This window comes from Oryctolagus cuniculus, chromosome 1 (assembly GCF_964237555.1).
Source record: "Oryctolagus cuniculus chromosome 1, mOryCun1.1, whole genome shotgun sequence".
NCBI lineage: Eukaryota > Metazoa > Chordata > Mammalia > Lagomorpha > Leporidae > Oryctolagus > Oryctolagus cuniculus.
This window is the reverse complement of record NC_091432.1, coordinates 162,406,174-162,429,167: the sequence shown is the minus strand read 5'-3', so window position 1 is coordinate 162,429,167 and position 22,994 is coordinate 162,406,174. Positions and strand designations below refer to the sequence as shown.

The 22,994-nt window shown below is 45.5% G+C and overlaps 1 protein-coding gene across 3 annotated transcripts in view; it reads right to left on the bottom strand.

Moving 5' to 3' along the window:
• The window catches only part of DOCK8 (dedicator of cytokinesis 8), a 251,166-nt gene that overhangs the window by 116,611 nt on the left and 111,561 nt on the right, over positions 1-22,994 (bottom strand). For all 3 annotated transcript variants that reach the window (XM_008256091.4, XM_008256100.4, XM_008256104.4), the window contains 5 exons: positions 22,354-22,434; positions 21,291-21,450; positions 18,584-18,720; positions 17,088-17,181; positions 15,494-15,656 (listed from right to left, as the gene is read on the bottom strand). In XM_008256091.4, the coding sequence (XP_008254313.3) occupies positions 15,494-15,656; positions 17,088-17,181; positions 18,584-18,720; positions 21,291-21,450; positions 22,354-22,434 (635 nt within the window). The remainder of the gene's footprint in view (positions 1-15,493; positions 15,657-17,087; positions 17,182-18,583; positions 18,721-21,290; positions 21,451-22,353; positions 22,435-22,994) is intronic.

Genomic DNA, 22,994 nt, shown 5'->3' with positions numbered 1-22,994 from the left:
TGGCACTGCAGGTGGTGACTTTACCCACTACAGCACAGCATCGGCCCCTCTTTCTCCACTCTTTTAAGAGAAAGGTAAAAATCCTTTTAAGTGAAAGATTGGAAGACCATCATTCATAAAGCAAAACCCCAAGAATGCAAGTTTTCATAAAACAGGTGAAAGAAGCACCCTTCCAACCCACCTAGGATCAGCCAGCTTCCCATCGCTAAGGACTGAGGGAAAGCTGGATGTTTGTGGCTGTGAGTCTTATCTGCATTAGATTCCCATTGTGAAACCTGCTAAGGAAACCTGACTGCCTTAAGGAATAAAACATAGCAACCTCTTTCCAACTCTGCTTGCACATGATGCTTTTTAAGCCATACTTGGTTGAAATAACTGAAATTTTCCCTGTTGAGGTACCCACATTACCAAATTTCGTATGGAGCCCTTGCTTAGCTGACTTCATGCTTATATATCTTCCTTCTCACCTTCGTATCAAAGTTTACTCAGCATCCGTCCTTACAAAGAGGACAGACCGTGGACTAAGGTGAGAGTGGAGAAAACAGAAAAAGCAGGAGGGGGTAATTACTGCCCAGGAGGCACTGTTGGGAAAGAGCTGCATGCTTAGGGGTCAAAGACAATAAGGAGGCAAGAGCAGGTGGGAAGGTACCCAAAACACAATTTTATTTTCTATAATTTTTCAATTAAACTTGAGACTGACAAAATAATCAATAGGTTCACTGGAGAAATGCATTGCTCCCATCCTCCAGCAACTCCCCATGGAATCAATAATGTGGCTTTAAGGGTCTACAAATTTGAAGGTTCTTTGTCCCTGTGACTTCCACACGGAGGGGGGTGGTTTACAATGGGGTCAGCAGAACAAGCCCCCAGTTAGTTTAGGAAAACCTTATTTCAGTGTTTTTTGTTTGTTTGTTTGTTTTAATGCCTACAAAACATTTACTACAAATGTATTCTAAAAGGAGAGGGAATTGGAAACACTTCAGCCACCTACATTCAAATATCTTGCAAATCTTAGTCCTCTGTAGCTACAGTTCCCACACTACTCAGAGGACTTCATACACAACTGACACATACATGTATATCTAGAGGTGTGTGGGAGGTGGTTAGAGGGGAGTGACATGGGCAAGAGGAGAAATGACCCACTGTTTAACATGTACCACTTAGGGCAGCCCTTCCCTAGTTTAATATAAGCAAAACTGGGGAATCTCCTTTAACCTAGGTGGGAAAAAAATCCTCCATCCTTTGCAGGCTTTCTTCTTTGCAGTGTGATTGAGGGACGAGCTAGAACTTTTTCAACTTCGAGAATCTGTCAAGAAGTTCTTCTTTTATTAAGAAGCAGGGTATAGTAGACATTCCAGAAATGTAACACTTCACATTGAGAATTGAGAACTCTGTCCTCAACATTTGCAGAATTCTTCCACCCTGCCATCCCTCATACTCCGTTGAAGCCAACAGGAGCTCTGTCTTCTTAGAAGCCTGGTTAAGAACTGCAGCAGGGGCTGGCACTGTGGTGTAGCAGGTTAAACCTCTGCCTGTGACACTGGCATCCCATATGTGTGCCAGTTTGAGTCCTGGCTGCTCCGCTTTCAATCCAGCTCCCTGCTAATAGCCTGAGAAAGCAGTGGAAGATGGCCCAAGTGCTTGGGCCCTTGCACCCACAAGGTAGAAGCTCCTGGCTCCTGGCTTTGGCCTGGCCCACCCAGCCCTAGCTATTGTGGGCATTTGGGGAGTAAACCAGCAGGTGGAAGATAACTCTCTCCTCTCTCTCTCTTTCTCTAACTCTGCCTTTCAAATAAATTTTTTAGAAAAATCTAAAAATAAAAAAGAAGAAGAAAAAGAATTGTAGCAGCAGCTTCCAAGAGAGCTGCTGGAGATTCCCACCTCCTGGGGCCAGTGCTGTGGTGTAGCAGTAAAGCCGCTACCTGCAGTGCCTGCATCCCATAATGGCGCTTGTTCAAGTCACGGCTGCTCCACTTCCAACCCAGCTCTCTGCTGTGGCCTGGGAAAGCCGTGGAAGATGGCCCAAGTGCTTGGGCCCCTGCACCCACATGGGAGACCCGGAAGAAGCTCCTGGCTTTGGATCTGCTTTTGTTGCACAGCCATCTGGGGAGTAAGCCAGTGGATGGAAGATATCTCTCACTCTGCTTCTGCCTCCCTGTAACTCTGCCTTTCAAATGAATAAATAAATATTAAAAAAAAAGATTCCCACCTCCTGGTATTTTGTATCTGTGGAATCACCTCTCACCTAGGGCCAGAGCTAGCGACTTGCTTTTGATAAGTAGCATGCAGTAGTTCCCTCTTATTTGCAGGAATTATGTTCCAAGATACTTCGAGATGCCTGGCAGCTCTGCGAGTCCCACACCTGATGGATACCATAGTCCTTCTATATATATACATGGCCATGATAAAAGTTCCACTTACAAATTAGGCAGAGCAAGATTAACAATAACCAATAATAAAACAATAATTATAACATTAATAAAATTAAAATGCATGAAGTACTTGTTTCTGGAAGTTTCCATTAATAATTTCAGACTGTGGTTGACCATTGGTAACTAAAATTGGGGAAAGCAAAACTATGGATAAGGAGAGGGCACTGTATGACAAAAGCAGTGTGGTGGCACTTTTGAGGTCAGGTTACAAAAAGCAGGTTACCCTGCTTGCTCTCTCACTTGTGTACTGTGAGGCTGTGAGCTGCCCTGTGAAGGGTCCACCATAGCAAGGAACTCAAAGAAGCCTCTGGCCAATGACCAGTGAGAAACTGAGGCCCTTAGTCACAACCCGGGAGCAGCGGAATCCTGCCAACAACCACGCAGCAAGCCTGGAAGAGGATCCTCCCACAGTGACCTAGAGGCGGCCACAGTCTTGGCCAACATCTCAGCCTCAGCCTGGTGAGGGCCCCAAGGCAGATCCCCAGGTAAGCTGTACCTGGATAACCCTCGTAAGAGATGAGTCATGACCATTCATAGCTGTAAGCTACAACTATTGTGTTAAACAGCAACAGACAACTAATTCAAATACAAACATTTTTAAAAGTATATGTCAGGGGGCTGGCACCGTGGCACAGTAGGTTAATCCTACACTTGTGGCACCGGCATCCCATGTTGGGGCACTGTTTCTCGTCCCGGCTGTCCCTCTTCCATTCTAGCTCTCTGCTATGGCCTGGGAAAGCAGCAGAAGATGGCCCTGCACCCGCATGGGAGACTTGGAAGAGGCACCTGGCTCCTGGCTTCAGATCTGCACAGCTCCAGCCGTTGTGGCCATCTAGAGAGTGAACCAACAGAAGGAAGACCTTTCTCTCTGACTCTCCCTTTCACTGTCTATAACTCTACCTCTCAAATAAATAAATAAAATCTTTTTTAAAAAAAAGTATATGTCAGGTATTCTAAGACATTTAAACATTAATTTGTTTAATAAATTTAATTTGCTTTAATTTTTTTAATAAATGACTTGACTTAGGAAAAATCTTTGCCTCTTCATTGACTCTCAGAATTATCTTCCTGGTCTAAGGAACATAATGTAATGACTGCCAATAGAAAAACAACATCAAAATAGCCTCTTCAGAGTCAATCCAAATTCCAAATAAGTTGAAAAACTTGAGGGCTCCCAGGGCCAGCATTATGGCACAACTGGTTAAGCCACTGCCTGTGACACGAGCAACCTATATCAGAGCTTAAGACCTGGCTGCTCGGCTTCCAATCCAGCTCCCTGCCCGTGTGCTTGGTTAGGTAGTGGAGGACAGCCTAAGCACATAGGCAGGCCCCTGCCTCCCACACGTGAGACCCAGATGGAATTCCAGGCTTCTGGCTTCAGCCTGGCCCAGTCCTGGCTGTTGTGGCCATATGGGGAGTGAACCAGCAGATGGAAAACACTCTCTGGCTTTCAAATAAGTAAGACAAATCTTGTTTAAAAGTGAGATTTTCTTCAGAAAGTAAATTTTTTTTATTCTATCAACTGAATTAACTAAAGAGGCTATCACAAGTCAGATAAAAGACAAGAAAAATATTAAAAAGTCCCTACCCAGAAACATTCTTCTTTCTTTCCTAAAGCAACAAATACTGAATGAAAGCCTCTCATAAATTAAAAAACAACAGCAACAATAACAAAACATTTCAACAACATCTGGCTGTATTCAAGACTAAAATTCAAGGTTAAAGACACTGTTTTAATGCCAAATCTGAAATGTGGTACAGTTTTCTTTTTGAGATTTAGTTATTTATTTGAAAGGCAGGGTTACAGAGAAAGAGAGAGAGTCAGAGAGAGAAATCTTCCATCTGTGGGTTCACTCCCCAAATGGCCATAATGGCCTGGGCTGGACCAAGTCGAAGACAGGAGCTAGGAGCTTCTTCCAGGCCTCCCACATGGGTGCAGAGGTCCAAGCACTTGGGCCACAATAGCAAGGAGCTGGATTGGAAACAGAGCAGCTGGGACATGAACTGGTGCCCATATGGGATGGTGGTGTCACAGGTGGTAGCTTAACCTGTTGCACCAGGACACTGGTCCCTGGGCTGCAGTTTGGAAAGGCTACTGGACAGAACTGTCACACAGAGGATCCACAGGAACCAACCTGCATGTTCCTTTAAGGAACAGAGTCAGCACATTTTTTCCAGGCTTTGCAAATAGTTTCCTAAAATGAGTCCAGTGACTGACCAAAAACACACACACATACCAAAAATTTTCCAATTTTTGCTGTTGCTGAAGCTGTTTTTTCCTTTGCTTTCAGGCAGACCTTTTATTAGTCTCTACCCATACAGAGAAACAGCCAATGAATAAATCAATGCTTTTTATTAAAATGCTAGTTTTAAGATTCCCAACGCTTCTAATTGTGCCAGATGCCTTGGTTTGGTTTGGGCAGGAAAGGTGTCAGAACTTGGGGAAATTGTCGGTCTATAAGATACATTTTCTGGATGCCGCCAACTACCTCTACAAACAAAGGCCATCGTAGCCCTGTGACAGGTACACAGGGGGCTGGAGCCGTGCCCAGAACCGTCTGAGGTTTATCAGATAGAAATCCTCCAGAAATCATGGACATCAGCCAATAACTCGAGTCCTTATTAAGGGACTGTATTTATATTTCCACAAACCGATGTATCGATCTGTGTTTACATTTTGAAGGTTGCCAAACAAAGGCTATGAAACTTAAGAGGTAGGACTGGCACATTTTTGGAAGGTTTATAAATTTGCTGGTAAAAGCAAACCAGTTTTTGATTATAAAAGATAAATGCATTAGCCATGGTTTTAAAAAACTATTTACACTCTCGGAACTCAGCTCTTCCCTACGCATGGAAGTGTTTGTGCGGTGGGGCCTGCGTGCACTCACGACTCATAGACTGTGATGCACACCTGTTGTGTCACCCCTGGCCATCCTGACCTCTGGGGTGAGGGGTCAAGGGCAGCCTGTGTGAGGCCTGCAAGCACAGGACACCCATTAACAGAGAACTTCTAAAAGCCCCTGCTCTAGAAATGGCCAAATACTTCATGCGGCCACAGGATGAATATGGACCTCAGGGCGTTCCTTAGAGCTCACAGCAACGTTAGGGCCAAGCATGAAAAGGCTGAAGAGCAGAGGTGACTGACTTACTTTCTCTCTTTTTTTTTTTTTTTTTTTTTTTTTGACAGGCAGAGTGGACAGTGAGAGAGAGAGACAGAGAGAAAGGTCTTCCTTTGCCGTTGGTTCACCCTCCAATGCCCGCCGCGGCCGGCGCACTGCACTGATCCGATGGCAGGAGCCAGGTACTTCTCCTGGTCTCCCATGGGGTGCAGGGCCCAAGCACTTGGGCCATCCTCCACTGCACTTCCGGGCTACAGCAGAGAGCTGGCCTGGAAGAGGGGCAACTGGGACAGAATCCGGCGCCCTGACCAGGACTAGAACCCAGTGTGCCGGCGCCACTAGGCGGAGGATTACTCTAGTGAGCCGCGGCACCGGCCTTAGAGGTGATTTTCTCCCTAAATAGCCGAAGAAACATGAACGAACAGTTCCCTGAAGGCTATGCCAGCAGGAGAGAACAAGCCACTTCAAAGGACTGATCTTCAAAAAGTAATTTAAAAGCTAACAAAAGCACAGAAATCAAAGAGGGAAGACTTTTTGAATTTTAGGGTGCTCCTTCTAATCTAGACAAACTATTCTTCTTCATCATCATCATCACCACAAATGCAAGCCCAGATTTGCCTTTATTTTATCACGACTCCTTGGTTGCTTCTGCCCTGGCCAGCTTTAACTCCCTCCCCCAGGAAAACAGGCAGACCTCACCAATCTTCCGGCTGAATTCTGTAAGAAGGATCTGCAGAGAAAATGACACGTTCAGGAAACCGAAGCAAGGCTGATGCAAACGGAATGAATGTAAAATAAGGAGACTGATGTGGAGCTGTGAATTACAGCACCTCCTTGGTACTATGTCACAACTGCCTGGATCATGGGTTCTAGATAAATTCTTCACATTCTTTTAGTTTTGTATAGGATGCGGGATTGGTGACCATGTGAAAACTGATAGTGAACAACCTCTCCCAAAAGGGAGACTTTGCTCTCTACAACACAGGCTGCTCCCTGTAATAACCTTGCAAAACATGAGCCAGATGTCTAAGGTTAAGACTTCTACGGAAAGGAGGCAGAAGCTGACAAGTTAGATTAAGATCCTCTGCACAAAATGACAATGGTGACCTCTTGGGACACTGGGGTATTCTGTGCTTTTTCTTGGTCTTTCCCTTCAAGGAACAAAGATAAAATGCATGTTCTCCTTTAAAAAATCATAGCTCCATATTATTTTTAAGGAGACATAGTTAAAAATGTGTCTAAATCTATAAAGTGAGCGAATTGTGCCCTCAAGTGGCTGAATGTTATATTGGAAATATAACTCCCCAAACCTTTGCAACTGTTGCTAAGTGACTTTAGGTAACTGGCTGCCACTTCAATTCTTTCATTCCTGTAAAAAGGAGGATTTTGGAACAAGGCATCGGGAACACAGGGATTACATTCCTGATTTATTACTGAAACCAAGTTTCCAGTAGCACCAGGAATTCACTTTGTATCCCCATTCCTTGGCTAACTCAAATGACTAGATTTTGCCTGGGCTATCACAGCTCTGCCTTAGCAAGTGGCTTGTTTACAGAAGCTTCTGTTCCTCAAACAACTGCTTGCTAGCCTAGTAAAACCAAGGGCTAAATGGTTCTGCACTTTGGGCAGTGTTCTTCCAGTACCCTCCCCCCCCCCCTTTTAGGATTTATTTACTTACTTGAAAGGCAGAGTTAACAGAGAGAGAGAGGTAGAGACACAAAGAGAGACATCTTCCATTCCCTGGTTCACTCCCCAGATGGCCACAATAGCCAGACTTGAGTCCAGCAGAAGCCAGGAGCCAGGAGCTTCATCCAGGTCTCCCACATTGGGGCAGGGTCCCAAGTACTTGGGCCATCATCTGCTGCCTTCCCAGGTGCATTAGCAGGGAGCTGGATCGAAAGTGGAGCAGGCAGAACATGAACTGGTATCCATATGGGATGCCCGCATCTCAGGTGGTGGCCCAACTTGCTATGCCGCAATGCTGGCCCCTAAATACTTCTTTAAATATAGTGAAAAGCAGCAATTAATCTCCAAAATAGGCATGCCTCTGTGTGAAAGCTAAATATGAGACTTCAGTGTGACATCATTGTGAGGCCTGAATGTCTGTCAGTCTAGGACTCTCAATCATGATCTGTTCACCCATGTCCTAACAACAACAAAAAAAAACCCAATAACTAAAAAAGCAATAATGAATGAGAAGCTATTATTTTGATAGTGATTTAAATAAAGCATGGTTTTGATGGTGATTTTAAGAGCTAAGGGCCAAGTCCATCATAAACTACCAATCTTTTTTTTTTTTTTTGAAGATTTATTTATTTGAGAGGCAGAGAAAGAGAGAGAGAGAGAATCTTCCATCCACTGGTTCACCCCCTAGATGGCTGCAAAGGCAGGAGCCAGGAGCTTCCTCGGGGTCTCCCACGCGGGTGCAGGGACCCAAGAACTTGGGCCATTTTGCACTGCTTTCCCAGGCCACAGCAAAGAGCTGGATGGGAATTGGAGCAGCCAGGATTCAAACCAGTGCCCATATGGGATACTGGCTCTGCAGGCGGCACCTTTACCCACTACATCACAGCACTGGCCCCAGACTACCAATCATTAATTAGCAAAAGTCCGGAGTACTTCTAGCACCTCAGGAGCACTTTGCCAAAAATCACTGTCCTCACACGAAGAGGCTTTCTCCTCTGTGACAGACCTCTGATGGACAAGCACTTCCTCTTGTCCCAATCCACCTCACCCCATACTCAGCTATACACTTGAAGTTGCTTCCCAATGAGCTGGATGAAGGTGGACGTCCTGCACCTTGGCCGACTTCATGCAGAAGAAGAACCCGTTAAGGACGACGGAAGTTTTGCCGGTGCCGCGGCTCACTAGGCTAATCCTCCGCCTTGCGGCGCCGGCACACCGGGTTCTAGTCCCGGTTGGGGCGCCGGATTCTGTCCCGGTTGCCCCTCTTCCAGGCCAGCTCTCTGCTGTAGCCCGGAAGTGCAGTGGAGGATGGCCCAAGTGCTTGGGCCCTGCACCCCACGGGAGACCAGGAGAAGCACCTGGCTCCTGCCATCGGATCAGCACGGTGTGCCGGCTGCAGTGTGCCAGCCGCGGCAGCCATTGGAGGGTGAACCAACGGCAAAGGAAGACCTTTCTCTCTCTCTCTCTCTCTCTCTCACTGTCCACTCTGCCTGTCAAAAAATAAAAAAAATTTTAAAAAAAGGACGATGGAAGCTTCTCTTCCAGGAGGAGCAGGCAGAAGCACTGATTCTTGGTAAAGCAGAGCGTCAGACCCCAGAGCCCCACCCCAGCCCTCGACAACAGGCATCTCCAGGGTGGCCTGCACACTTCCTGTAAGACACAACTGTCGCTCCCCCATTCGCGGAGGAACGACACTAGACCCTGCGCTGTTCTTTCTGCCCGGCTCTTCCCGGGTTAGCTGCCGGCCCCTCCACCTCCATGGAGGGGTGGCACCCTCCGCCACTTTCCCCGCTTCCGCGGAGGAGCAGCACACCACTGGCCGGCTCTCAGGGGCTCTCAGGGGCTGCTCAGGTGTTCCTCAGGTGTTCCTTCAGATAGATGTTCCCGGTGCATGTTGTCTCTCTCCTCCTTTATAGTCCTCTTCCACCAATCCCAACTCTGCTACCCACACGCCGAGTATGCTGCTCTCCTCCAATCAGGAGCAGGATCAGCTCCTGCAGTTTATTGGTCGAACTGGAGGCAGCTGCGCAGAAGCTGTTTACTCCTCTCCCAGTGCCATATTGTGGGAGAGCAGATGCATAGAATAAGTCTTAATTCCAGTAACTTAGTCTAGTCTCAGTTGTTCCCCACAACAACTGCTCTCTGCACACGGCTCCCCCACGACTGGGAAGACCCATTCTGGATACACAGCTAATAGGGTTTAAGCTGCAGAACCATTTCCTTGGACGGACGAAGTTCTCAGGGCTGACACTGTGGCGCAGCAGGTTAAGTTGCTGCCTGTGTTGCCAGTATCACACACTGGAGTTCCAGTTTGAGTCCCAGCTGCTCCACTTGTGATCCAGCTCCCTGCTATAATGGCCTAGGAAAACAGCAGAAGATGGCCCAAGTGCTTGGGTCCCTGCACCCACATGGGAGACCCAGATGGAGTTCTGGGCTCCTGGCTTTAACCTGGTCCAGTGCAGGTCTTTGGGACCATCTGGGGAGTGAAGCAAAAGAAGAAAGACTTCTGTCTGTCTATCTCTCTCTCCCTCTCCTTCCCTCCCCCCATAACTCAGCCTTTCAAATTAATAAATTTTTTAAAAAATAAAGTTCCTTTTGCAGTGATGGGGAACAACCGGCTTTGGGGCCATATAAGGTCTGGGAATCATTTGGTTTTGCTCTGCCAAGGCAACTGCAGGCAAGACTCAAAATTCAATACATCTACAGCAGGCTAATTTTTAAGTTGATAATTCTGTGTGGCCTGCAAATGATGTTATAAATTCCCAAATGACCGTTGGCAGAACAAAGGCTCCCTAGCCTTGCTTGAACTGACATGTCCCATGCCCAGACTCCTCCCTCACCACTTCATCCAGAGTTCTCTTCGCTTCATTCCTTTCCCTAGAAATTCTATTCACTAAATCATAACTCCCAGACTCTCATCCAAGATCAGCTCCTACCTCCATTCTATCATTCTTCCCCCTGTAGGACATGAGTCTGGTCACATCCCTTAAGAGATAACTGAGATAAGGCAGGCACCTTCTGATTAGGCCAGATCAGACTTCTGGTGTGAGAGCTTCCAGCTGAATAGGAGGCGGCTGGGGAAGCGGCTAATTATCCCTCAAAGCAATCCTGTTCCAACTGATAGGCTTATTCTCAGCAAGCCTGGTAACTGGATAAACAAGACCTCAGAGGCTCTCAGGGCTGGGATGAGAGATGAAAATGCACTTTATGTGGCTTTCTGTAATGCAATCACCAGTTAAAGGGACAGCAAGGAGCTTAACAAGCTCATTACTTCTGTAGTGCCTGTGAACTCCGCCCATGCACCCATGGCAGCCCCAGGATAAAATGCCCTTGAGGGCCTCGCTGGGTCTTGCGCCCAACCTGTGTTGTTGTCATTCTGGTCCCAACACAAGGCAGCTGGTGTTTCTATTACCAGCTGCTGGGTCACGTGGATAATAAGCCAAGCATTGGTTCAAGTGTGTTCCCAGGCAAACAACTAGTATTTTCTTAATCTGGGCACAGAGAAAGGAATGCCAAGCTCAGATTTGGATAATCCTTTTTCTTAAGTGAATTTTTCCAGTTGTTCTGCTCTACTTCCACAGTTGCTTGTGACTTCTCAAAGCCGTTTGCCAGGGTCTGAATTGGGACGCTAATTTAGCTCCTTGTCTCTATCCTACAGCAGTGGGACATGGCAATGTCGAGGGCCACTGCCTGCAGGCCCCTGAAGAGACGGGAGGAAGGGGAGGCTGAGGGCTGGATGGCAATTTGAGCCCATCTCAAGCCAACTCTACTTGAGGTCTCTGGCAGGTACAGGTATAGCTAACCTGAATTCTACTCTTATGGAGATGAACTGGAACTCTCACAATATTAGCTTCCTGAAACCTGTGACTCTGCCCTTGACTCACGCTCGGCCACACATCTGCCATTAGAACCAGGTGATGTTTCCCTGCACCCAAGGGAGCTTTCCAACTTGTTAAAAATACACTAGCTTGAGATTCAAATGCTGGCTTTGTCAGTGCGGGCATTCATTGGCCCAACAGATGTGGTCTCCACGTGTTCCCGGTACATGAATATCTTATATGTCAAGCCATACTTCAAATTCATGTAAGTCATCGGCACTTAAATCTTCATTTGTATTTATTTGATTTCCTGAAGGAAAGGCAGCTGTGACCAGCGTTAGCAGCACAGAAAAAGCAGTGTCAACAGGGAAAGTTACCCTAATGCCAAACCCTCAGCATGGCATCCAGAACTCCTGAGTTAAGTCAAAGGAAAACTTTTCCAAAAGAAATAGGATCAGCTGTACCCCCTAAAATTATAATACTCCTGGGAGAGGTGAGGTTTTACACCATACCTGTTATTGATTCCACAATGCAATGAGTTTAGCAGTCTTCCCTTAAAGAGGCTTTTATTTATAGTGAGAGAAAAGCCAGGAGCTTGCGAGTTTCCTGAGGTAGAGGGAGATGGCAAGTAATAAAAAGAGGGGAAAATTGACAGAAATGAAGTCACCCAAATCAAACCTGGTCCACTTCCTAATTCTCCCTAGTGTTCAGACCTGGCTTCTCTCCATTTCCACTTGTGACCAGGAATGGAGGTATAGGAAAATGGAGAATTCACTGGGACTGGTTTATAACCATTATAAAGCATGTCAGGTGGGGGTTGGTGCTGTGGCACAGAAGGTTAACGCCCTGACCTAAAGTGCCAGCATCCCATGTGGGCACCGGTTCGTGACCCGGCTGCTCCACTTCCAATCCAGCTCTCTGCTATGGCCTGGGAAAGCAGCAGAGGTGGCCCAAGTCTTTGTGCCCCTGCTCCCGTGTGGGAGACCCAGAAGAAGCTCCTGGCTCCTGGCTTCGGATCAGCACAGCTCTGGCTGTCGCAGCCAATTGGGGAGTGAACCAATGGATGGAAGACCTTTCTCTCTCTCTCTGCCTCTCCTCCCTCTGTGTAACTCTTTCAAATAAATAAATCTTAAAAAAAAAAAAAAAAAGGCATGTCAGGACTAGAGAAGACACACCAAAAATATAAAAATAGAGATTCAGACACAGTGCTCTCTAAATTCCCAAGTTTTCATGTGGTGATTCTGAATCCAGTTCATCACAGCTCCCTTTCCTTAATCAAACTATAAAGTATGCTGGCCTGGGAGCCAAGGGAAGCTGCATCAGCCCACCGGGAGGTATCTGCTATGATTCTCAAGAGCAAAAACCTGGTTTCAAATGGGATGACCTTGGCATTTCTGAGGAGTCCAGTACAGCTCAAGAATATTCCCTCTGTGGCTGCAGGTTCCCTTCTTGGGATGTGACCTGGCGTCCACAGTAATCCGTCCAGACTTGTCCTCAGCACTCCTACACCTCTGAATCACTCAGGGCACTAATGCATTCGAAGTCCCACTGTGATGTAATTAAGGGATAATATTGGCAGCAAGGAGTGAATAGAGTTGTAAATGACTCCCATGGGTGAGTAAATGCTGAGGGGAAGGTGAATAACCATTGATTTCATTTGGTGCAAGTTTATTCCAATGCCACAAGCATTCCCCCCACCCCCATCTAGATAATAAGGGTTCTAAAAAGCTACAAACACAGCGTCTATAGGCAAACAGTTTCATCCCTTCTTCCTCTGGAGAATGGAGAATTGAAATGATTGCATCCTAGGAATGCTTGTGAAATCTAGCGGGAAGACTTGGGGACTACTGATGTCAGGAATGAGAACAGAAAAGAAGAGCTGTGGAGTAGGCGTTCAGCGCAGCAGTTAGGTTCACACCCCTATCAGAGCCTGGTTTGAGTCCCAGCTCCTCTGCTTCGGATCCAGCTTCCTGCTAACACACTCTCGGGAGGCAGCAATTGATGTCTCAACTACCTGGGACCCTGCCACCTCCAGGGGAGACCTGGACTGGGTTCCTGGCTCCTGGCTTTGGCCCGGCCCAGCCCTGACTGTTGTAGGCATTTGGGGAGTAAATTAGCAGGTGGATGATCTCTCTCCATCTCTTTCAAATAAAAAAAATAAATAAATAAAATGAAAATAAATAAAAAGGTTTTTAAAAGAAGAGCTGTTGGGCCGTTGCCGCGGCTCATTAGGCTAATCCTCCACCTTGCGGTGCCAGCACACCGGGTTCTAGTCCCGGTCGGGGTGCCGGATTCTGTCCCGGTTGCCCCTCTTCCAGGCCAGCTCTCTGCTGTGGCCAGGGAGTGCAGTGGAGGATGGCCCAAGTGCTTGGGCCCTGCACCCCACGGGAGACCAGGAGAAGCACCTGGCTCCTGCCATCGGATCAGCACGGTGTGCCGGCCGCAGCATGCCGGCCGCGGCGGCCATTGGAGGGTGAAACGACAGCAAAGGAAGACCTTTCTCTCTGTCTCTCTCTCTCACTATCCACTCTGCCTGTCCAAAAAAAAAAAAAAAAAAAAAAGAGCTGTTTCAGGAAGGGATAAGCAGAGAGGTAAGTGTGCATGTCACAACTGTGAAGGGAAGAGGTCTGCCTCTAAGTCCTTCATGGCCGTCCGCTTCTCTCACTATATATATAACATGTATATGTATTCACAGCCACGAACCATTCACTTGTTCTCTCTGGTCCCCAGCTTTGCAAATCTGGAAATGTGGGGGTGGGGTCCCTGGATCAGGTAAGCTCCAAAGCTCTCTTGATGTTAGTCCCACATACATCGTAATGGAAAGCGTGGGTAAAGAACCGGGTGAGGGTAACTCGTTTACACTGCGGGCAGGACAGCAAACTGGTACAATTTGGGGAAAAAGTATGAATACTGAAAGTGTGTCTCATTTGTGACCCAGTGATTTCACTTTGGGGCTTATTCCTTAGGAAAACTTTAACACAGTACACAGACAAGAGAAACCCTCTGCACAGTGTGTTTAAGAGCTGAGAACTGAAGACATGTGCAACATGTGTGTCAGGAATAAGATGGATAAATAAAGCATGGCCTCTTCACATGAAGGAATACTATACAGCAGTTAACATGAACAATTTCATGCTCTGAGAACTAAATTATATTTAATCTATTAATAAATATGTTATATCTATTACATATTTAATAATTATTATATATTTAGTATTTTAATAAATGGGTTAATATTTTTAAAAGACAAGCTCCCCAGAAGTTCCCAGTGGTTACATTGGTAAGAATATGAGTAACTAAAATGAATAATGACTGCAACTCAATTTAGTGCATTAAAACAATAAAATCCGTGACTGCATAGGAATAGTCAAACAATATACAAGGAAAAATTCATACTGCAGAATGAGAAAAAGCAAAGTGCATAATACATAGTGTGAATCCATTACGTAAATTTTAAGTGAATATAAAGATTAACATTAAGTATTCATAGATATATATCCCACACGTACATTGTGTGTGTGTGTGTGTGTGTAAAACCAAACAAAATGGAAAAAAGGACACATATAAATTCAGGAAACCAGTAATAACTTGAAGGCGAGAAGTCTATGACTGTACATCACTTATCAGTATGAGTTTATACATTTCATATAAAATATGCAAAACAATAAAATCTCATCTCTGGATGGTGGAAAAATACTTGTTATTCTTTACTGAATTTCAAAAACCCTGCTCAAAATAGAAAATAAAGAATTTGAGCAGCTCTGCCATTGGCAGTGAGGTGTGGACAGCACCGTTCCGAGCACCCGCGAAGGGCCAGGTGGCAATTTTAAGAACCAGAGCCAGCCCAGCCTTTCAGACCATGAGTGTCCAGCTCACTGCTGTCCAGCATAATAGCTCCCAGCCACATGCCGCTAACTGAATTACTTACATTTAAATAAAGTTAAGTATGATTAAATCATTGGTTCCTCCATGGCAGTAGCCGAATTTCAAGTACTGAATGGCTCATGGGCTAGTGGCTACTACGTCGGGTGGCAAGCCTACAGAACATTTCTGTCGCTATACATTCTACTGGACAGAGCGGGTCCTGAGCTAGAGACCTCTCTTTAAGACTCATAGGACATCTGGTCATACTGCTCTTTTCCTTGTATGTCTTAAAGCACAGAGGAAAGCCAAAGTATCGACTAGGAATCAATCATAATCCTCAATTAGAATTATGATTAAATAACCATTTTCTTATTAAAGGTAATTAGATAAGGCATTAGCAGAAGATCCACCAACTGTCCACAGCTACATAAACATTACATTTCACTTTCCCCTGAACTTAGGAAGATGGGTTGAAAGACAATGAAAACGTTACCCAAGCAGAATGCAAGTTCAACAGTTTTCCAAGAGCCTGAGTCTTGTCTTTTTTTTCTTTTTCTTTTTCTTTTTTTTTTACCTGTACACAGTATGAGGGACATATACTTCTCGGATTGGAAATTCCAAAATCTCTTTGTGTGGACGTGTCCGGTTTTCAGGGAAGGGTTTCACGGGCAACATCTCAGGAGTCAGGCAGCAGCTGATAGTCTCTGGAGCTGGCGATACCTCCAGTCTGAGCAAGCCTTCAAAGAGCAGACAGGATCGTATTAGCAAAGAACTCGTCACGTTCTGATGGAGCCAAGAAGCACTGCAGTACCGCACTGCTTGTATGGAACAAGGGATAGAGTGTGAGAGCGAGAGTTCGGGAGTTCTCAGCTGGTTTCCAATAGTTTGAGAAAACAATGTCATGATGACTTTCAAGACCTGGTTTCTACACCATAAAAAGCAAGCAATTGTAAAGTGAGTAGGAATGGATTTGAAGGTCTCTGATGTTCCTCCCAGAGCTACTGCACTGCAACAGTACACTCAGGGAAGTAACTGCCCTGCCTTGCAGGAAGCATTGATGGACGGTTCTGCCTCTGCTCCCTGGGACCTGGAATGCAGCAAAAGGACCGCAGGGGCTGGGTGGCTGAGGACGAGGAGGGTGCCTTCACCTTCTACCAGAACTTCTCACATTCACTCGTCTTCTTTATATTTTATATATTTCTTTGAGAGATAGAGTTACAGACTGGGGTGGGGGGGACAGAGAGAGAGGTCTTCCATCTGCTCATTCACTCCCCAAATGGCTACAATGGCCAGAGCCACACCAATCTGAAGCCAGGAGCCAGGAGCTTCTTCCGGGTCTCCCACACAGGTGCAGGAACCCAAGCACTTGGGCCATCCTCCACTGCTTTCCCAGGCCATAGCAGAGAGCTGGATAGGAAGTGGAGCATCTGGGACTTGAACCAGTACCCATATGGAATGCCGGCACCACGGGCTGATACTTAGCCCACTATACCACAGCACTGGCCCCACATTCAGTCTTCTTATAGTAAGGGGCTCCATGTAATATTTTATTTGATAAAGGGGCTGATCTGTGCAAACAATTAGCTGAAAATCTGAGAAACCATGTCTGAAATACAATGCTTATAGAAGCAATCCTTTAAGAAAAATATAAAACATCTAGGGACTGGCCAAAAATATAGACCAATTCAGATTCTTAACTCTGTTATTTATTTATTTACTTAGTTAATTTTATTGATAGGTAGAGAGACAGAGACCCAGAGATTTCCCACCTGTTGATTGACTTCCCAAATACACTGAACAGTCAAGGCTAGGCCAGGTCAAAACTTGGAGCCCAGAACTCAATCCAGTTCTTCCATATGGGTAGCAGGGACCCAAGTATTTGAGCCATCCATCACCTGCTGCCTCTGAGGACGCAAAATATCAGGAAGCTGGAATAGGTAGCAGAGCTGGGACTAGAACCCAGGCACTCCATTCTGGGATGCAGGTGCCTCAAGAAACATCCTAACCACTGGGCCAAATGCCTGCTCCCACATTCTTAACTCCTAATGCAAAATCCCTCCTTTTATTTGGCAAACATGATTTTATGAATTCTAGCATTAGCCAAATCATGTGCCTGATCTTAAATGAACTGGGCACAGCTAACAGGGATAAAGAGAAGCCAAGGATACCTGGGATGGACTTGACTCTTCTCTGTAAGGATGAGGATCTTTTATAGTCCGCTAAAAACTTGAATAAGTCTTCGTCACTGAGACGATCTCCCTCCTGCAAGGAGAAACGTCAGGGTGAGTGCACAGCTGCCACTGACTCCGGTTTCCGGGAAGATTTTTACCTGTAATCTTGATTTTCACAAGTCTTTCAAAAAAGGCAACTCCTGAGTCATTTAGTGCCACCTCTTGTCCAGCATCCCTTCTTAAACAGCTTCTTGTCAGTCCTTCCAGGATGGGGCTTCCAATGCCTCAGAGGGCTCTGTTTGACCCTCAGGAATCTATGCCAAAGTTCTCTCCCCCACCTCCAACCCCCTGATGCTAGCCCCCCACTGCCACCACCCTGGGGCAGTACAGACTTCACTTTCTTCACTGGGGACTTGACCATGGGGAATGCATGGTTCCATCATCCCCACCTCATTTTCTTCATACTTGTCTTGGGTGGACAGGTTAAACATAAACTCTCCCCTCCGTGTGCCCAGCAGTCTGCCAGAGGACCCAAATGCACTATCTCTCCTCCTCCTAACAAGCCAGGGATGTAAGTAGGAAGATATGTCTTACTCCCAGTAAGAAAAGTCAGACCTGGTCAACTACCTGGCCCCAGGGGAATACAATCAGGAAGCAGTGTACCCTGAAGAGAAACCCTCGCAGTCCCTTCCTACTTCTGTTCTATGGCATGGTGCATTTCAGTTTGTTAATGCAACCCTTTTACATGCCCTATACTGTTTAAGCTAAGGAAAATTTTCCAAAACAGGGTCAAATTCAGTCTAAGTCAAGGTTTTTTTTTTTTTTTTTTTAATTGAGGCAAAATACAAATACAATAAAATTTTAGCATCATCTGAACCGTTTCTCAGTACATGGCTCAGTTGTGTTAAGGATGTTCACACTGTTGTACACCCAGTCTCAGAACATTTTCATCCTGTAAAAAAAGTCTGAAACTCTATACCCCTTAAACAACAACTCCTTTCCCCATTTCCCACAGGTCCTAGCAATCATCATTCTACTTTCTGTCCGTATGCATCTGACAACTCTAGAAAGGTTTTTCATTTTCAGATAGTGACAATGCTTACTGAGCTACCTGGAATGGTCACCCTCAAGCAGGCTCCATGGAAGGGCTGCACAGGGAGCAGAGTGAGGACAAAGCCTTGCCAGGACACCTGAGACTCGCAGGAAATGACCTCTCAGTCACAGCCTTGTCAATGACTCCATCAAAATAGTTCATCAGACAGCTAGTATTAATGGGGACCAATCCTTCTCTCAATGAGCACAGCTACACTACTTGAGCCCTTACTGTATCCTAGGCACTCTTAAATGCCTCATGTCCATCTGTCCCAGCAGCCACACGAAGCAGGTGTCCATATTACTGTTTGGTAGGTAACTGAATTGAGATGAGGCGAGCTAACTTGCTTTCTTAAGTGCTACACATGAGGACAAATCCAGACACTCTGTGACACAAATACCTGCTTGAAAAAGTTGTTAACAGTCATGGTGGTGGTTTTGAAGTTGGATCCAACCCCATTTTCCTCCAAGGAGAGGGCTCTTTCAGAAAGTCTTCTAGTTTGGGACAAAGTCCTCCGCTCACCCACAGAGCTTCTTCCTTTAAAGTAAATAATTGATATTCTAAAATATGCGTTTCTCTTGGAATACACAGCAATTATTAACTTAACCACCTGTAAGATCTTTTTAAAGTCATTGCACAAGAACACTGAGCACGGCCATCCTTGTTTTGAAGGAAAACTTCCCTCCTCTGACCCCTTTCTTAATCCCCTGTGGGAATCCACAGTCCTCACCCGACCACAGAGTAGAGAAGCCCCGAGCGGGTCGGGTCCCTCCCACCTGGAGCCCAGGGTAGGCAGATGCCACTCAGCAAGAGCCCAGAGCTACAGTCAGACCATGGTCTCCTGAAAAGCTTTATTTAGTCAGCACAGTGTTTGCTTTTGTTATTTTTACATTTGCATTCCACTGGGAGAGGCATGTACTGAGAAGCCCTTGAAGGCATTTGGGATTGTGACCTAAACATGCAAGGGCCAGCCTGTGTACTCTCTGAATCCTGGCTTTTGTCTGCTCTGGTTGTGTGGACGAGGCAGCAAAACCTAGTTTCTGCCTTAGCTGACCTGCCTAAATGACACCCAAACCGGGGCTGGGACCCTGATCCTCTGCTTAGTTATTTCTCATCCCCTTCTAGGATTCACGTGAGGACCTTGATGCTTTTATACTGCAAAATGCAGAGTTCTGGTGTGAATACTCAGATTGCTTAGAACCTTGACAGATTCCTGTCTTTGACTGCTGTCTTAACCTTCATTTGCACTATCATGCTGAATTAGAACTTCTTCCTACCTACCCACTTAAACTTGCATGCTGCCTCAGTATAACGTTCTGCATCTATGACTGCTTTTTAAGAATCAGCTTCTGTGGTCACGTTAATTTATCCTTGACCTAGAGCTGACTGAGGCCTCAGCAAGTCCTACGCCTGAATCACCCAGTTTATAGAGCCCTTTTAGCCCCAAACATAGCTTTCAACTAAGGCCACTTGGGTCTACATGAAGATGGTGTTAACAAAGATTTGTGGCATGGAGGGCCAGATGCAATGAAGTTTGTTATTGACAAGCCAGAAATAACCCTGGAGTTCTGACCAGTAATTATGAAGTAAGAACTGCAGAACAGTAGCAGCAATAACACAATACCCTTTCCTCTAGTTGTTGCTAAAGGCAACATTTCACAAGCGGCAGAGCTAAGGAATGCATGAGAACTGTGAACACGGACTTAAATATTAGCTGGGTACAAAGGCGCTTGGGGAAACAAAAATCCTGCTACAGGTGGTTGGGGTGGGTCTATCTGAAAGTTCTAACCCACTTGGACGGTTAAAATTCATGACTTAGCCGAGGGTGAGGTGATAGGAAACAGAAATATGCTGAATTGAACAATAACTAGATATTCTTTTGACATCTGTTTTTACTTTAACAAATAATTCATTTATTTTCATTTTATTTGAAAGGTGGGGGGAGAGAGAGAGACAGAGAGAGAGGCTCTTCCAGCTATTGGTTCACTCCCCAAATGCCCACAACAGCCAAGGGTTGGATCAGGCCAAAGTCAGGAGCCAGAACATAAGCCGGTCTCCCATGTGGGTGGCAGGGACACAAGCACTCAAGCCATCGTCTCCTTCCTTCCGGGACCCACATTAGCAGGAAACTACAACTGACAGCAGAGTCAAGACTCGAACCCAGGCACTCTGATCTGGAATGTGGGTGTCCCAAGCAGTGTCTTCACCACTGTGCCAAGTGCCTGCCCCAAGCGCCTATTTTTCTATCACATTTGGAAAACTAAACTTTAAGAGACAGGCAATTTTGTTGAGAATCCTGAGTGCAGCTTTAGGAAGCCTTTGTAACAGTGCCTTCCCAGGGACCTGCACTGTGAAGCAGTGGGTAAAGCCACTGACTGCAGTGCTGGTATCCCATATGGACGCCAGTTTGAGTCCCAGCTGCTCCACTTCCGATCAAGCTCCCTGCTATGGCATGGGAGGGCATGGAAGGGCAGGGGAGGATGGCCTGGGGCCTTGGGCCCCTGCACTCATGTAGGGGACCTGAAGGAAGCTCCTGGCTCCTGGCTTAGAATCAGCACAGCTTTGGCTGTTGCAGCTATCTGGGGAGTGAACCAGAGGATGAAAGATTCTCTCTTTCTCTCTCTCTCTCTGCCTCTCCTCTCTCTGTGTATCTCTGACTTTCCCAAATAAATACATAAATAAAATCATTAAAAAAACAAACAAACAAACAGTGGCTTCCCTGTATGTTTAAGAGACAACCACGATGTCTTTGTTTGACACAAGGTTATCACATTTTCCTCTTATTTTTAAGAAAGTTACAGGGGCGGGGGCAGAGGATGGCTACTGCAAATTAACTTTTTAGAGTCGAACCATCCAGAAAATCCCAATCAAAAGTCTTATTATAAGAGCACATTTAAGCTCCACAAATTGTCATGGTAATCATTTTGGGGACCACTGTCCAATGAAGCACATGAAATTCAGCCATGATAGTTTTCCGTCCTGTTTATCTCTTTCCTCCCTCCCACTCCCCACACCTTATCACACCCCAAACCCCACTCATATGCCTCTGACCTCAGGGTTGGCAAACTGGGGAGCCCTCCCCTTCCCACTGCAGATGGAAATCTTACCAACCACGGGTTCCACATCAGCTGCCTCCCTGTCGAGGGTGGAGACATTGAAGAAGCTTGCTAAGCTGATGGGAGCCCAGGCAAAGGGCATCCGGTATTTCCCCAAGCGCTGGCAGAAGGATTCAGCTTGAAGTTTCAGCTTTTCAATCTTTTCTTTACTCTAGAGGAAAATGGAAAAGAGAAGGAGGCAAAACAGACAATAAGGCATCAGCACCAGGCAGGACCCTCGGACATGCATGCGATAGCCATCTGAGTCTGTAGGAAAATGATTCAATTCAGGCCGCAAGGCCAGCTGATAAGAAAATAGAGTCTAAGAAGCAAGAGTTTAAAGAAAGGCCACTAACGTGTCCACAGCTTGCTACACCAGCCAATCCACAAGGACTGCTTTTGGGTCTAGGCGCATGACTTGGATTTTCATGAAAGAAAACCAGGACAAAAAGTTCAGTCTATCATCTGGGAAGACTCCATAAAGATCTATGAACGAATCTTAACAATTTCCTTATAAGGTTGACCACACTTCCAAGGTGTTCTGAGTTCACACTAAGTGGCAAATTTAAAGAAACAAAAATATTGAGTCTATAGCAGGACACAGCTTAGGGAAGTCGTAGTCCAGAAAGGTTGTGATTTTAAAGTCATATTGAGAACCTTTGCAAAATGGTGCTGAGCAGATGTGCTTTTCATGACTTGGTACTTACACTGTGCTAATTACTTTCTGAGGTGCAGCAGTCAGAGCCGATTCCCAGCCCCAGGACAGAAAGGGACGGCAGCCTGTGCTGCTGGCAGGGGTCGATGGAGCTCTGGCACCCCTCGGTTTGTAAGGGTCATATCAGCTGGGTCAGACCTTCCGGCCAAATCTGACAGTCACACACTGGTGTAGACCATCACGAGCGATTTCTTTATCACTGATGGCCAGTTTCCCTTTATTTTGCTTAAATACATTTTTTGTGTGTTTGAAATGCAGACATATTACAGATTAAACCACATGAGCTATTTTGTGGGACATTTTTGAAAATCTCTGCTTATTCTAAGATGACACCACTTAACAACACTCAAATGATCCTACCTTTCCACCATCACTTTCTTTGATAACCATGTAGGGTTCTGCACATTCTCCAATCTCTCCTTGCTGAAGGACTTTTTCAATCTACCAACAAACAAAATATTAAAAGACAGCACAATAATTACATTCATATAATGACATCTATGCAATCCCCAAAATCATGTTAGTGGCAGTATTTCATGACATAGGATGTCCACAATATGTGTTATTTGATTGTAAAAATTAATATGTACAGTGCAATATACAGTTTTGTAAAACAAAATTATTGAGGCATATTAAAAGGATAATGGATACATAGCATATGTTAACAGTAATTATCTTTGCATGATGGGGTAATATGTGATTTTTATTTTCTTCCTTCTGCTTACGTGTAGTTTCTATTTTTAAACAATAAACATGTATTATGTCCATAATAAAAATGCAATAAAAGCTATTTTATAAAACAAAACCCATGAGACATATGTAGGAAGTGAGAAGCTCATTTTCTTTATTATTGCTTACAATGTAAAAAAGAGATATGGTCTCTGTAAAAGTCAGGTTGGGACTAGAACCTTCCACAAAATGAATAAATGAACACAATAAATTGTCTGTAATTGTGTCCCTTGCTTTTCATATTAGGGTTGCTTCTCTGGATGTAACAGACT